At 33.9% G+C, this 16,487-nt stretch overlaps 1 protein-coding gene and 1 long non-coding RNA gene across 2 annotated transcripts in view; one reads left to right on the top strand and one right to left on the bottom strand.

The window, feature by feature from the left end:
- Nucleotides 1-276: 276 nt before the first annotated feature.
- Nucleotides 277-16,487, bottom strand: part of LOC134255062 (serine/threonine-protein phosphatase 2A 65 kDa regulatory subunit A alpha isoform-like) — a 98,409-nt gene continuing 82,198 nt past the window's right edge. The window contains exons 16-20 of the mRNA XM_062737584.1: nucleotides 1,985-2,256; nucleotides 1,769-1,849; nucleotides 1,493-1,615; nucleotides 1,205-1,326; nucleotides 277-1,105 (exon numbers count right to left, since the gene is read on the bottom strand). Of these exons, the coding sequence (XP_062593568.1) occupies nucleotides 340-1,105; nucleotides 1,205-1,326; nucleotides 1,493-1,615; nucleotides 1,769-1,849; nucleotides 1,985-2,256 (1,364 nt within the window). The 3' untranslated portion in view covers nucleotides 277-339. The remainder of the gene's footprint in view (nucleotides 1,106-1,204; nucleotides 1,327-1,492; nucleotides 1,616-1,768; nucleotides 1,850-1,984; nucleotides 2,257-16,487) is intronic.
- LOC134255063 (uncharacterized) lies at nucleotides 15,408-15,962 on the top strand. The gene is made up of 3 exons (XR_009989444.1): nucleotides 15,408-15,573; nucleotides 15,610-15,773; nucleotides 15,885-15,962. It is a non-coding gene; the product is annotated as an uncharacterized LOC134255063 (long non-coding RNA).

Raw genomic sequence — 16,487 nt, 5'->3', positions numbered from 1 at the left:
AAACCTAAAGGGTTTTAATTTAAAGAAAATATTTTATTCTAAAAAGGATTCAATATTTTCGAATCATGAAATTAGCAACAGAAACTCTTTGCAGTTTAACAACGAATGTAAATGGCAAACATACATACGTAAAAACACAAACTGTAAACCATATTTTAATTAACATGGTAAGAAACTAAAAACAACCACATTGTAGTATTTTATTCGATAGCATTTTCAAAGATAACTGAAATTTCTTTTACTTTCTTTCATTATAAAGCAAACGCTCCACGGAATATTATTTCTGCATCAGAATATAGGGACTGAGCTACAATTTTCTAGATTCCGGGAACTCGCAGGTCAACCGTATGTCGTTCCTTTACTAGACTGTAAAGAGAGAAGAAGCTTGGCCTTCATTTGAATGTTTTCTGGTACATCTAGTTTGTCATAAGATTTAAGTCGGTCACTGAATTCTTTTGAAATCTGAAGGTGCGGGTGTCCAAACCTCAGGTTAAACAGAGCTTGGTCGATGTCATGTTCCACAACAATCCAGTGCTGACCCAAAACAAAGGGGTCATAGTTAAGGTCAGAGGTCGACACCGGGGTCACAGACCTAAGAGCTTGCTTTTCCAGCTCACTGAAAACCTGAGGCACAGAAAACCCAGAATATCGACGACCAATCTCCTTCAGAATCAATTTGTAAATTTCTAGTCGCAACATTCGAGCCTTTCGCCTGACGTTTTCATCCGGGTGTTTTTCCCACATCTTGAGGTCATCGCCAAGGCCGTTTCTATTGGTGATCATCATTTGATCTGTGTAAAGGTCGTTTTCTACCGCCTTCATTTCGTCCATGATGTAGTCTGTTTTTAATTTGTCAATTTGCGGTGATATTGACTTGGCGTCGTTAAACTGGAGAAGATGAAGGGCGTACATTTGGTCTTCTGACAACTCCTCTATCTTAATTTTTTTGTCCTTATACCGTTTGTCAAGGTCATGTAACACCTCCATTACGATGGCTTCGATTCTTTTACCGCGCATGTTCTTGACCTCCTGGTTGATCTCAACCAGGATTTCCTCTTCAACCCGCGCCCTGAATTTGGGCATTAGTTTGTGTTCCTCTAGAAACCTGCAACGATATTTGTAATCAAATGTGAGACTGACATCATCTCTTGTATTTGCTAAAGAGAAGAGAAATAATAGAGAAAGAAAAACTTTCACATCTTACTCGGACTGTCTTCTGTAGACTTCCGGAATGAAGGACATGACGTCATCGGCGGCAAACTCTAACATCTCACAGGTCAAAGGTCGCTGTGACCAGTAGTCACCCATTTTCCGAAGGTACATGTCCTTCAAAAAACATATTAAAAAAAGGGATAAAGGTTCAAAATTATCCATTTATATATACAATTATTCATATTCGAGCACTCCTTTTATTGTGCATGGTGGTAGTGATAATTGATGCCCGTAAAATTTGACTTCAACTGTAACATTTTTTTGCATTTTTCTCCAATACCTTGACATCTGTCCTCCAGCCATAAGGATTTCCGGTCCCAGAATAGCACTGACAAATATCAAACAGAGTCAGACGTTCTGGTAACTTCCGGCCCTCAAATTCCCGGATCACTAGATGAGCTATCTTATAATCAAAACGTGTGAAGTAGTCAATGAATCTTGTCTATACACTAGTATATAAAACTTATAAACTTTATCCATAAACCAATTAAGTAAATTTCTAAAGTTTAAAATCCCATTATGTATTTTTCTAAGCGGCATTCAACATGGAACTTACTTGAGTATCGAACACGTTACGGAGACGAACAGCAAACTGTGTAAATAAAGCGGCACTTAAAAAACAACATGAAAAGGCCACCTGAAAACAAAAATGATATGGATTAAACGATCTCATTTATCAGCAGTGTTTTTGTCGATTTTTTTAACCGCGTTATTTATTCTAAAGTAGTTTAACGTGTTTAAGATATCATTATTTATAGACAGGGTGACTTACTTTGAGAACTTTTGTGTTCTCCAGAAGGAATCGTAGCCCTCCTTTGTCGAACAGTCGGTTGTTCACCAAACAGTCAAACGCATAGACCTTCCCGTAGAAGGTGCCCACAAGGAGTAGTGTCAGCGGTCCCTCCCGCCCCAGGGCCACGCCCTCCCCCGACACCGAGATGATGCATTCCCTCTGAAGCACGTGCACCAGCTGACGACACCGGGAAATCTCGGTCACCACTTCCTTCTCGTGGTATACACTGGGAGATGAGGGCCTCAGAAGATCTTACAATACAAAAATATCATTTATAAGCAGAAATAAATATATATTGTAATGTTGTTTTCCCATACAAAGATTTTGTGTAATGCTTTTACTTAAGCATTGTTAACCTTGATCAAACTGATATACAAACAATAGCCGTATCTCAAAGAGAGAGAGAGAGAGAGAGAGAGAGAGAGAATTCTTACCTAGCCTGGCACCAGGAAATATCGGTATGTTATGGAGATCCGCCATGTGGCAAGTCACCTGAAACTATAAGTATTGTTTTCATAACAGTCACATTTTGATCCCACGTACAAGATCCGATGACAATTTGTTTAAATGCAGCAATATACCTTTCTTTCTGTTTACCCAACAGGTGCGCCGTCAACATAGGACTTTACATAGTTACAGGTGCCCTCCGAATAGACTGCGCGCCTGTGTCGATATATTGTGATTTGCTCTCTTTATGATTCTCTAAAACATTCAGTTCTTCCACCAAAGGGGCGATCAGGCAATCGATAACGCTATATTGAAGTCTCCTATTGTCTTTTACTGTCAGCCATTCAGACGAATAAAATTTTCTTTTGAGAGAACAAAACTATTGAATGCCCTTATTCAAAGTGATTTAAAGTGTATTAAATATATATATCACTGAAAATAAATTTAAATCTCCCGAGCATAAGAGCGTTAAGCTAAATCTGCTACGAGACTAGGTATGAATACTTTATTAATAAGATTTGGAATTTTGACAACGATATTTACTCTCGGAGCACTTTGCTAATATTTGTGTTTATATCTGTATGCGGCGTAAGGGGTAGGTGACACAGTCACTAATGCTTGTTTTTAGAAGGTATTTTCTTAAATTCAAGCATCTTCGCTAACCAAGGGTTTCTGATAGCAAAAATGAAATTCAAGCGACATAGCGCATCTCTTCAACAAACGACGACCACAGATGAACAGTCCAGCCACAAGGAAAAATAGCTTAACCACGCAGGAGTTTGATATTCAGGAGGAAATGAAAGACGGCTTGCAAACTCTAGCTTGACTTGCTTATCATTGAAATAGCTGATATAGATGTCTAGCAGTAAATTCACTGCATCCTTCAGTTCATGTAATATAAATTTTGCATTAGTGTTAAATATCTTCCTAAAGAAATCTATTTTACAATACAAAAATTTTAATATTAATATACCTTGCGAGACACAATTTTACAAAATATATAGGTCTTTATTAACTTTGATAATTTAAAGGAAAAAACTTATCTATCCCAATAAGAGTTACCCCTCTTGTCAGAGGGTCATGAACCTTAAAGGCGCACTTGTTTCACGGGTCAAGCCGGTTGATACTTCCGGAAGCGGGCAAGTCACTTAATTGTTTCAAATATTTTTAAGCCGCCGGACGGTCAGAAAGTAGCTCGCATCGCCCGAAACATTTCGAGCGACCAAATGAAAAGCAATATGGCGGTAAACGGAGTTAGAAATTTTCTTGATGGTTAAATATTCGTTTTTTATCATTTGCAGTAGTTTCATTTTCAATAAACATGCAGTACTGAGATAATAAGTATATAACTATAGATTGTGACGACATTAATGACTTCGTTCAAAACTTTGAAACCGCAGTTAGCAATATTCTGGACAAGCATGCCCCAGTAAAGCAAAAAACGCGAATTCTGCGAGCACCTAAACCATGGTTTACAGACGAAATCAATAAACTAAAATGCATCTCGCGCAAAGCAGAAAGAACCTGGAAAAAGTACAAACAACTACAGCAGTACGAGGCAATGAAAGTAGCGCGCAACAAGTATAATTACGAGTTAAATAGAGAGAAAAAACGCGTCTTGAATGAAAAGGTTTTAAATTTTAAAGGAGATTCGAAAAAGCTGTATAAATTTGTTTCACAACTATCTGGTACTAGGACTGAAACCCCAATGCCCAACGCAAAAAGCGACAAAGATTTAGCAGAAAAATTCGCCGACTTTTTCATGGACAAAATAGACAAAATTAGAAAATCATTGAAAACGTTCGAAAATTTTGAACCAAAACATAAAAACGTACCCTTACTTAGCGAATTTCAGGAACTTTCCCAAGCTGAAGTAACAAATTTGATCATGGAATTACAAACCAAATCTTGTGAATTGGACATTCTACCTACCAATATTCTAAAATCTTTTCTAAACGAACTTTTACCAAACATTACAAAAATTGTAAACCTTTCATTGAAGCATGGTGTATTTCCCTCAACTTGGAAGCAGGCGATTGTAAGACCCCTGTTAAAGAAAGTAGGATTGGAACTCGAGTTGTCAAATTACAGACCTGTTAGCAACCTGTCGTTTCTCTCTAAACTCATCGAAAAATCAGCCCTTTATAGACTCAATGTGCACGTGGAAAAATATGATCTACTCCCCAAAAATCAGTCTGCATACAGACGTTTTCATTCATGCGAAACAGCTCTACTACGACTTGTAAATGACCTTCTTGACGCGATGGAAAAACAAGAAGTTACTGCTTTAATTGCAATAGATCTAAGTGCTGCATTTGACACGGTAGATCACGAAATTTTGCTGAATGTACTTCAAAAACAGTATGGAATATGTGGTTCGGCATTAAAGTGGATAGATTCTTATCTGCGGCCTCCCAGCTAACACAAAAACATTTTTAAAATGTTTTAAAAACATTTTCAAAATGTTGCGAAAACATTTTTAAAAAATGTTTTAATCACGTGATTTTGTATGGTTTTTTAAACGTTTTTAAAACATTTTAGTGAAATATTTCAGCAAAATGTTGTCAGAACATTTTCTTAAAATGTTGCAAAAACATTTTCAATAATGTTTTAATCACGTGAATTTGTATGGTTTTTTAAACGTTTTTAAAACATTTTAGTGAAATATTTCAGCAAATGTTTCCGGAACATTTTCTTGAAATGTCACAAAAACATTTTACAACAATGTTTAAATCACGTGATTTTGTATGGTTTTTTAAATGTTTTTAAAACATTTTACAAAATATTTCAACAAATGTTGTCATAACATTATTTTTAAATGTAACAAAAACATTTTCAAAAATGTTTTATTCACGTTTAATTTGTTTGGTTTTTAAAACGTTTTCAAAACATTCAAGTCGAGGTTACGAAAGTATTTTTCCTGATTTTTTTTTTACTTTATCTCATTAAATAATGAAATATTTATATTTTAAAAGAAATAATTAATAAAAACAAATTATAATTAATTTTTGAATCTTTAATACAAACCCATATCCAATATTTTAATCACATTTAAATTCCATTCTCGGTACAAGTTTTAATCTATTTTATTTCAAGTCACAGGTTGAAAACGGCGTCTAATCCATTCACTGAATTTTAAAAGAACATAGGGCGAATTTGTTGCACATAAACTGGTTTGGGTTTTGGTTTAAGGTTTAAAACTGTTTTTTCAAACTGGTTTAAATTTCAATCCGGTTTACCTCGGTAAAACAAATGAACAGTTTATACATGTATATACAAGATGGCGTCAAAAAGATGCAGAACAACATACGTGTACAGTATTAACCAAATATACATGCTAATAAATTTGTTAAAATCTTTTTCTTAATGAAAGAATTCAAGAAATTAAAACGTATTTTTTATATTCTTTGATTATCTTACTTATAGTTGAAGTGCAGTATTTATATTTTTAATGCCTCAAAGATTAATCATATGAACAATTTCCACATTTTTTACACATGGAAAGATAAACACTCGGGTATTTATAATTACTTTTTAGATTTCCAATATTTAAGCTTTCTTTACAGTATGTTATACAATTTACCATAAATGTTGAAGTTTGTCCAAATGATCCAAAACTTATTTTTGAAAAGGAAAATTTAACATATTCTGTTCATTACTGTATAACAAACACCATTATTTTCAATATGCAGCATTAATAAATTCTCTGAAGCTTTATATATAAAACATCAAATATCAGAATGTGGCATTTTAGTCAAAAGAGTTGTTTGTCCTCGAAAAAACAATTAATGGGCGTATTTATAACTTTTTTCTTTATTAGAATAGTCACCATCTTTCATCACCACCATATTGGAATACTTCCCGCTCTTTCGTAAACCGAATAAACCACCATCGGAGGTGGTTTGGTTGGTTTAACGAACTGGTTTAGGTTACAGCCAAAACAAATGGAAAACCGGTTCCGGGTTTAAACTAGTTTAAAACCAGTTTGTGGAACAAATGAACAGTTTACAAAACTGGTTCAAAACTAAACCCAGTTTTTGGGAAACAAATACGCCCATAATCACAGAAATCCTATGTTCACTGTAAACATGGTAAAGGTAGAACAGAGTGGCGGATCTATAAGACTTAGTTAGAATCACATACACTGAAAAGGCTGATAAGATACTGCTCCTCGGGGAGAATAGCATAATCTGTAAAGATAAGGAAAATTGTGTTTGTATCAGCATTCTACATCTAATGTATCTTTAGATAATCAATGAAAATATACAAAAATTATTTTAAATAATTATATAAAATTAAAGTTCTTTCCTCATTTGCATCGAAAAAAGCAGAAAAATAATTACTATGACAATGTTATTGAAGAGTAACAGTATTTACGTACACCTTTGCCTTCACCAAAGGCGGGTCTTTTGAATGTGGGAATTTGAAAATACGGATGATGCAATCAACACCATGCTGTAAAGAAATTTCATTTTTAAATCAACATATTCATGATATTGTTTGATGAATTTAAAACATTTAACAAAGACAACGAATACTTGAATCAAGGATATAATTGTGTTGCCTTAAGAATGAAATATTCAAATCAAACACATATATACGTATGCTTCATACATTTGTACAAAGTTATTGATCATGCACTGGTTGTATAAAAGTCATTTTTAAATGATCTTTTAAAGTCTATGATAAAGGAATAACTCTTACCATTCAAAGTTAATAAATCCCGAGGTTATTATTGTGGTTTAATGGTGCAAAGTCTTCCCATTCCAATCGGCACGGAGTAAGCGCGCACATCATGTTTACCAGAATTCAAAATTTGGCCTAGATAAGCAGCAAACCACTATACTCTGTAACACGCTGCCCAGCAGGAGAATTGCATAAGAGGTTATCATGACACTGAAACTGACCAGTGTGCCAATCCCTATCTAATGCCTCAGAGTAAAATTCTGGGAGTGGATCACAGATTTGATGAAGAACATTTTTTTTTCAAAAAAGACATTAAGAGTTTTATTTAATGCTTATGATTTTATAAATTTATAATATATTTTAATTTTTTTGTTTGCATATCTTTTCATTTATTGGTTTTTTTTTTATTTGTTTAATCAAAGGACTTTATATAAATTATGTCTGTTTTATCAAGAAGCCAAAACAAGAAATCATAATTATAAAATACCCGAAAAAAAATCTTTCAATTAAAAATAACAAGAATTCCTCATTTTAACACTATTTTTTCTATAAATTTGTTTTCTCCATTAACTAAATTTTAGAAAAATCGCAATAATACATTATTTGAATGTTTTAATTAAGAACATTTTGAAAATAACAGCAGCAGTAAAAAAAAAGAAGTCTTTAAAAAAAGAAAACACATTCAATTGAATGTTCTTAAATTATTCCCACAACATACTTTTAAAGTTACTAAACGAATTAAAATGTGCTGCAATTACATAAATGTTTCAGAAACACTTTGAAAATGTTTCCAAAAAATGTCAAAACTATAATTAAAATATTTCAATTGTAGTGAAAATAATTATTTTAGTTACTGTTTTAAATAAACATTTTCACTGCCTAGGCTGAAAAATATCCGGAATTGAATGTTTTTAACTAACAGCGATATTAAAAATGTTTTAAAAATATTTTTAAAATGTTCCTTACAAATGTTTCAGAAACGTATATGGAATGTTTCCGATTTACAGAAAAAGAATGTTTCATTTCATGTTTTAAAAACGTTTCTAAAACGTTTTATAAGATCTTCGATATTTGGAAGCTATAAAAACCCTTAAATGAATTCAGAATGTTTCAAAAACATTTTGACAACGTTCCTTCCAAATGTTTCAGAGACGTATTAATACAATGTTTCAGATTTATGGAAAAGGAATGTTTCATTTCATGTTTTAAGAACGTTTTTAAAACGTAATATAAAAATCTTTGACATTTGAAAGCTAAACATACCGTTTGAAACATTTTTAAAACGTTTCAAAAATATTTTAGAAAAATGTTCCAAAAGGATTTAATCATAAGCTTTTAGAAAACATTTTTAAAATGTTTTTAAAATGTTATAATGAGAAAAGGAAATGTTTTTAAAACATTTTTAAAATGTTTAGTCTGAAATGTTTTGAAAAAACCTTTTTGCAACACCAATAAAATGTTTTGAAAATGTTTTGTGCTACCTGGGCTCGTGGCTGCACGGTGTGCGTTAACTCCGTGACATCATCGGTACGTCAACTGCAGTGCAGCGTTCCTCAGGGCAGCTGCCTGGGACCCTGGCTTTATTTAACATACGCAGGGACCTTATTTGATGTCATTCCTTCAACCATATCGGTGTATGGCTTTGCAGACGACCATACCGCAAATAAACGGTTTAACCCAACGTCAAAACGCAATGAAATTAACGCCATTCGCGAGCTAGAGGAATGTGCTATCGATATTAACAATTGAATGAATGCAAACAAGCTTAAAATGAATTCATCAAAAACAGAATTCATCCTCTTTGGAAGCAAACGGCAACTAGAAAAATGTACAACAAAATCTATAAACATTAACGAAAATGAGATCGAATCTGTTAAATGTATACGATATTTAGGTGCTTTTCTGGACGAGAACTTAAATTTTAAAGATCATGTCAACAAAAAATGCCGCACAGCTATGTTTAATTACCAAAAAATCAAATGTATTCGAAAATATTTAACGACCGAAGCAACAGAAGTCTTAGTTTTATCTTTAGTTATATCCCATTTGGACTATTGCAATGTGATTCTGTATGGTATATCGCAAGGAGAAATCATCAAAATGCAAAGAATTCAAAATATGTGCGCAAAACTAGTTTTAAACCGCAAAAAATATGACAGTTCTAAGAAAGCCCTTTCTGATCTTCATTGGCTACCAATCAAATGCAGAATATCTTTTAAAATTCTAACATTCATGTACAATTGTTCTGTTGGCCAAGCACCGGAGTATTTAAAAGAACTGTTAACGAAAAAAACATCAAATGTCAATTTACGCTCTTCAAGAAATTCTGAAAGTCATTATAATGTTCCATTTAATAAGAGAAAAACCTTTAGTGACAGAAGTTTTAGTACCATCGGCCCCAAACTGTGGAATGAACTGCCAACCAGTATTCAAAACTCAGGATCAATTGACATTTTCAAAAACAAATTAAAAAATTACTTTTTCAGAGACTTCAATTCCTTGTTTTAATTCTTCGTATGTATGTAGTATTATGTGTAAAAAAAAAAGGACTTTATGAATATGTATAATTTATGTATATATGTAAATATCTTTTATTTTCTTAATGTACAACGCCATTGAATACGTTTTATGTAAAAATAGGCGTTTAATTAAATAAACAAGTTTCAAGTTTCAAATAAGTAAATTTTACATGTTTGTTTATATTTGCATTTTGCGCGAACGACCAACATTTTTTTCCTTAAATTTTAAAGCTACTTTTCAGTTTTGTGTGTAACAAGGCCCTGTGCTCCTAATTCACAGATTGTACATTGAATGGATCTAGTAAATATTAAAACGAAATATATGCACAAAATCGTTGTCCTCGTGCGTTCAGAGAAAGTTATTTTTTACAGCAACAGCACTAATAACAGTATCAGCTATTTTCCGGCTTAATTTTCACTCGTTTCAGCGATACTAACCGGGTCAATATGTCATGTGATAAAAGTCAACCGGGTCATCGCCCGGATGTCTGAAACAAGTGCGCTCTAAGGAAACATAGCAAAAAATTTTATCTTCCAATCAGATTTACAATGCTTTCAACTTTTAAATATTAAATAAATTTGATTTGTGTAGAATGTAAAGGTAGACTCTTGAACTTTATCATCTTTATAATTTAAAAATTAACTTTATAGGAAGAAAGATATGTTTCTTTCTTTCCTTAAAAAAGTACAACCTATTTCCTTTTATATATAAAAATACAGGCCACGTGCTTTTGCGAACAAAAAAAGAGGACTTAGTCCCTCGAATCCTCTCGGACTTACCCAGTATGCATGAAATCCAAGGGTATAAAAACTTTTTGAAGAAGGCATGAATTATTTGGATAAATGGCCTGAAATTCAACCCTGAAAAAAAAAACCCCTAACCATACATGTAGACCAGCAAGCCACCTAAATACCGGTACATTGAACCCTAACCATAGACCAGCATGTCACCTAAATACCAGTGCATAGAACCCTAACCATAGACCAGCATGCCACCAAAATACTAGTACATAGAACCCTAACCATAGACCAGCATGCCACCATAATAACCTAAAACCTGTTATGAGTTTAAAGATTTTGCATAATTACACACATTAATTGCACTTCCTCTCATCCAAGTCTTAGTAAGTTACACATGTATACCAAAATAGGTTGAAATATAGTTCAGCTGCAGATTTAAAGAAATTGCAGACTCTGAATACTTTACAACTAATGAACAACAGATATACAATAATTATTATTAGTACCGAGTAATTATATTTATATCAGAAACTGTGGATAAACTCAGAGCAATAAAGATTACACATCTTATATGTCATTAACAACAACAAAAGTTTTTTAATACATAAATCTCATTTTATTTTTAGATGAAAGGGGCTCTAATCAGTGATTGCTAAAAATTAAAACAAATTCCATGAATGACACAATCTTAAATAATAGAAATGTACAATTACATATTAGTTCAGAGGATTGCATTGGGCACTATTAATGTCACATATCTTGCTGCTAATCTCTTGTCATTGAAAGCATTCAATCCATTTTGTTCTGCGGCTTCACTAAAATTTCTTTCCTTTGTAGATTTAGCATTAATAAGTTTCCATTTGAACCATTTCACAAACTGCAATTTATAGATATATCTTACAAGACAATTACTACATCCACAAAACATTGCTATTGGATTATGTGAAAAGTAAAGATCCTGACATCGAGCTTTTCAACAGCCATTACACCTCCTGTAGAATGTTCTGTTTACGAGGAATTTAGGAAGCCGAGTTTATCAGGATTGAGTTTTAAATCTTTCCTGTTTGTCACAGAGATTCACAACTTCCTGATTATCCGCTATATTAAACACATATAAATTAAGAGAATATTATTGAAACAGAAGTTAGAATATCCAAGCACTTTGAATTGAACATTGTTTTTATCGTAGATTTGTGAACGCCTCTTCAACTGCTGCTGGCACAAAACAACACAGATGATTATTGTCCACACTCCTCCCCAAAAATCTGAAGAGAAAAATAAAGTGGATACAGATTTCAATGAATAAATCTTTGATGTATTACTGAAATTACTGAACATTTGAAGCAGATGTTGATGTACCACTTCTTTTATGAAATAGCCAGTGCCTAAAACAAGACAAGTAAGCAACCATGCTCACTAAATCAGACTTTTATTGTATACAAGGGTGTGGATAAATACCATTTTGAAACTTGGAAGTTACTGTATACAGGATCTTGTTAATAAATACCCATATACATATCACAGTTCTCAGGTAAGCTTTGATAAAACTTTCAGTAAGATGTGGTATTCTTGGTGCAACATAATTATCTTGTTAATAACATCATATACAAACAGTGGCATACAGGTTCTCATTGGTTAAGAAATTAATAACATCAAATGGCTATAAATTGTTATTGACAACGATGAAACGACTTAAGCCCCGCCTCTGTGCCATGCGAGAACTTTTAATTGGCTATTTGCTATACTATTTGACATTTGGCCAAATTTCTATCCATGTACTATATTTCAACCGTGAAGGAAAGCTGCGTAAATTTCAGGAGCTAATTATGTAACGTTGAGTATGCCACGCCTTACTGAAAGTCCAAGCTTAACTGGGAATTGTCCTAAGAATTCTCGTCTTTGGTATCAAAAATTTATTGTGCCTTCTAATTATTGACACTCTCCTTTATCAAATACTAAAATACTCTTTGTACTTAAGTGGCAAAAAAGGGGAAGATGACATGTAATCTCTCATAAACAACAAGCAAAAAGAATACTCCCCCTTTCCTGCACCAATTGTGTGTATATTAGTACTTTTCAATAAAAATCACTTTCTGTTCTTGAAATTTTTTTAAAAAATCCCCCCATTTTCTTCTGTACAAACTTTGACCCCTTATTATGGCCTCACTCTCACAATATCGTTTGATTTGAAACAGTTTAGATTTTTTATTTTCTGAATCATTAATTTCTTAACAATTAATTTTTAAGATAACACCACAATATCTCAGCATATTCTAATTAACCTTCCCTTGTATTGGGATTCTTTTTCACCAAACATGCTTTGTGCCAAGTTTGGTTGAAATATGCTCAGTGGTTATTGAAAAGAATTAAATATAGGCCCACGGGCCTTTTTTCACGTGGTATTGTGTAACAACTTTCAAACAATATAAATTTGGCATATAGTGTTTAAACCGGAGGCCATGAAATTCACAATTTACAATTTTGAAAGAGGCACCATTGCTTATCATAATTATTAACTTAGCATGCTTATCTCTATTTACTTAATACAATTACTTAAGAGTAACAAAAAAAATGCACTTCCACTTTATAACCAGTTGTTATTTACCTCACCCCAAAGGAACCACTGACCCAGGGCCATATATTTCAAAATTTTGCAAATTTTATCATAAAATGGTTGATTAATACCAAAGAGCAGATTTCAAAGATTTAATTTATTTTCAGTACACAAATGTTAAAGCCACGTTCTCACGAGAATAGCAACAAAAGTTAAAAAAAACTTTGCTAGATTTAATGCACCTTTTATTTCAAAAATATATATATACTTGGGTAATTGGCTTAAAACCCAGAAGCAAAGAAAAATATTTACAAAGAATAAATGTATTTTTACTATATAATCAATAGAGCCCCGCCATAACACCAGAACCCCAAACCCTGGGCCCATAAAATTCACAAATCTGGAAGAGGCACTCTTGTTCATCATAACTATGTGCTTAGTGAGTTTGATCAATACCCAGGACAGAGAATATATTTTCAAAGAAATAATGCATTTTCACTATATAATGCAATTAGTGCCCATCGATCCCTAACACCAGAACTTTAATTTGGGGCCATATAATTCACAATTTGGGATTGGTCATTTTCATCATTGATCATGTGCTTATTATTTTATCTAACACCCAGGAGCAGAGAAGAAGATTTTCAAAGAAATAATGCATTTTTGTATATAAACTGCTTATTTTCAAGCCCCGCCCTAACACCATAGAACCCCTGACCCTGGGGCCATAAATATTTTACAAATCTATGTAAGAGGCACTCTTAGTGACATCAAAATTATGTGCTTAATTAGTTTATCTAATACCCAAATAGCAGAGAAAAGATTTTTTGGCAAAGAAATAATGCATTTTCACTATATAAGAGTGCATATAAATGCCCCGCCCTATATATTAGAACCCCTAATATAATCTCTTCTTCCAAATAAATATCACAAATCTGGAAGAGGCACTCTTGCTCATCACAACTATGTGCTTAGTTAGTTTATCTATATACCCAGGAGCAGAGAAGAAGATTTTCAAAGAAATAATGCATTTTCACTATATAATTTTTTAAAGACCCACCCTAACACCAAACCACTGACCCTGGGGCCATAAAATTCACAATTTGGGAAGAGGCACTCTTGCTCATCATAACTATGTGCTTAGTTAGTTTATCTAACACCCAGGAGCAGAGAAGAAGATTTTCAAAGAAATAATGCATTTTCACTATATAATCTATAGAGCCCCACCCTAGCACTAGAACCCCTGAAAAATCCTGGGGCCATGAATTTCACAATTTGGTAGAGAACTCAATGCTTATTACATTCATGCCATGATAGTTTGCCTGCTTGATGTCCAGGAGTAAAGAAGAAGATTTTTAAAGATTTCATTAATTTTAGTGGTTTTGGCCCCACATTTATTTAAAAGTTAATTCGGGGAAATGTGAAAATTCACAATTTTTGTTTTTCCACCCATAATTTGTATACCAAATTTGGTTGAATTTGGTTCAGTGGTTTCAGAGAAGAAGCTGAAAATGTTCAAATGTTAACACACGACACACGACGGACGAAAACGGATAGCAATAGGTCACCTGAGTTACTCAGGTGACCTAAACATATAGAGTTTATTGTCAGACTTCAGTTGATGATTCATAGCAGACAGACACTGGACTTTTTTTTTGTCAGAATCTTAATTGTATTCATCTCTTACCTAATTTCTCTAAAGCTAATTTACTTGAGTCCTGAAAAAGAGAAAAAAAATTAATTACATGTCATGCTGAATTTAGAGTTTATCACCAAATCAAGTGAATATAAGTCTTAAAAACATGGCAAAAGTTCATTCAACAAGAACCTTATTTAATGTGTAATATACTTCCTTTTTTCAGTTTACTTACAAATTACAAAAAAATTAAAACCATATAACCAACTAATACTAAGAATTCAAAGAGTGATGATGTGCACTTTGAGGGAAGAAATCAGTCTCAAATGCATTTAATTTACACAGTAAGAACAAACTTACACCCAAATCTAGGTTTCCCATTATAACATTGTACTACAGAACCTGTCTAAACCGACAATCTGTCAGGATAAAGAGGGAGGGTAGGCATGCCAGAGTAATAGAGGTGCACATGTTATGAGATGTGTGTTAGTAGTGATATCGTGATCGCCGACGCAGTGAGAAAAGTCCTACCCATAATGCAGCATGTCATATGGCAGAGCTTTTTTTGTCCTTTATATAACTTGAGAAAACCTACTGCAGTGAACGCAACATCCTAGCTAACAACTGAGATCTACATGGGAAATCTACAGTGTGTTACAGCAGGCACTTGTTCTTGCAGGAAGATTGTTGGACACAGCTAGGAGCTGGTCACACACATAAACTAAAAATTAACTTAAGAATTAAGGTTAGGGTTTAACATTGAAATTCATCCTCCAGTTTCCCACAAAGCCATGGAAATGATTCCATAAAAGATGTATAAGTCAGTCTCCCTGAGTAAATTGGGAATCACTCTAACTGACTAGTGCATTCCCTGGGTAAATTGGGAATGACTTTAATAGACAGGTGCTTGCCCTGGGTAATTTGAGATTGACTCTGACAGGCAGGTGCTTGCCCTGGGTAAATTGGGAATGACACTTACAGACAGGTGCTTGCCCAATTTGAGATTGACTCTGACAGGCAGGTGCTTGCCCTGGGTAAATTGGGAATGACACTTACAGACAGGTGCTTGTCCTGGGTAAAATGGGAATGTCACTTACAAACAGGAGCTTGCCCTGGGTAAATTGAGAATGACACTTACAGACAGGTGCTTTCCCTGGTTAAATTAGGAATGACTCTAACAGACAGGTGCTTGCCCTGGGTAAATTGGGAATGACTCTGACAGTCGCTTGCCCTGGGTAAATTGGGAATGATTCTGACAGTTGCTTGCCCTGGGTAAATTGGGAATGACTCTGACAGTTGCTTGCCCTGGGTAAATTGGGAATGTCACTTACAGACAGGAGCTTGCCCTGGGTAAATTGGGAATGATTCTGACAGTTGCTTGCCCTGGATAAATTGGGAATGATTCTGACAGTTGCTTGCCCTGGGTAAATTGGGAATGTCACTTACAGACAGGAGCTTGCCCTGGGTAAATTGGGAATGACTCTAACAGACAGGTGCTTGCCCTGGATTAATTGGGAATTACTCTAACTGACAGGTGCTTGCCCTGGGTAAATTGGGAATGGCACTTACAGACAAGTGCTTGCCCTGGGTAAATTGGAAATGACTCTAACAGGCTGGTGATTGCCCTGGGTAAAATGGTTGGGAATTTGTCCTCTACTGCTAGTACTGCTGTGTGGGAATAAAGGGACACAGCGGGGCATGGAACACTCACCACACACAGTACTAAGTAAAGGAGCTCAAGACATAGCTTTTCTTTATTTTTCTTCAGCATTTAACATTCAATACATTTTAACAAGAAGCCTGTGTTGAGCTCCTTTAAATCATTACCACAGTAATTATAAACTGTATGCAGTTCTGATACAAGGATCTGTAACAAAGTGTACATTCAATATTTGGCCA

Source organism: Saccostrea cucullata, unplaced genomic scaffold (genome assembly GCF_032062105.1).
Source record: "Saccostrea cucullata isolate Sc308-1 unplaced genomic scaffold, CSIRO_AGI_Scuc_v1 ctg2457, whole genome shotgun sequence".
Lineage (NCBI taxonomy): Eukaryota > Metazoa > Mollusca > Bivalvia > Ostreida > Ostreidae > Saccostrea > Saccostrea cuccullata.
The sequence above is the reverse complement of the archived record's forward strand: the minus strand, read 5'-3'. Positions and strand labels throughout refer to the sequence as shown.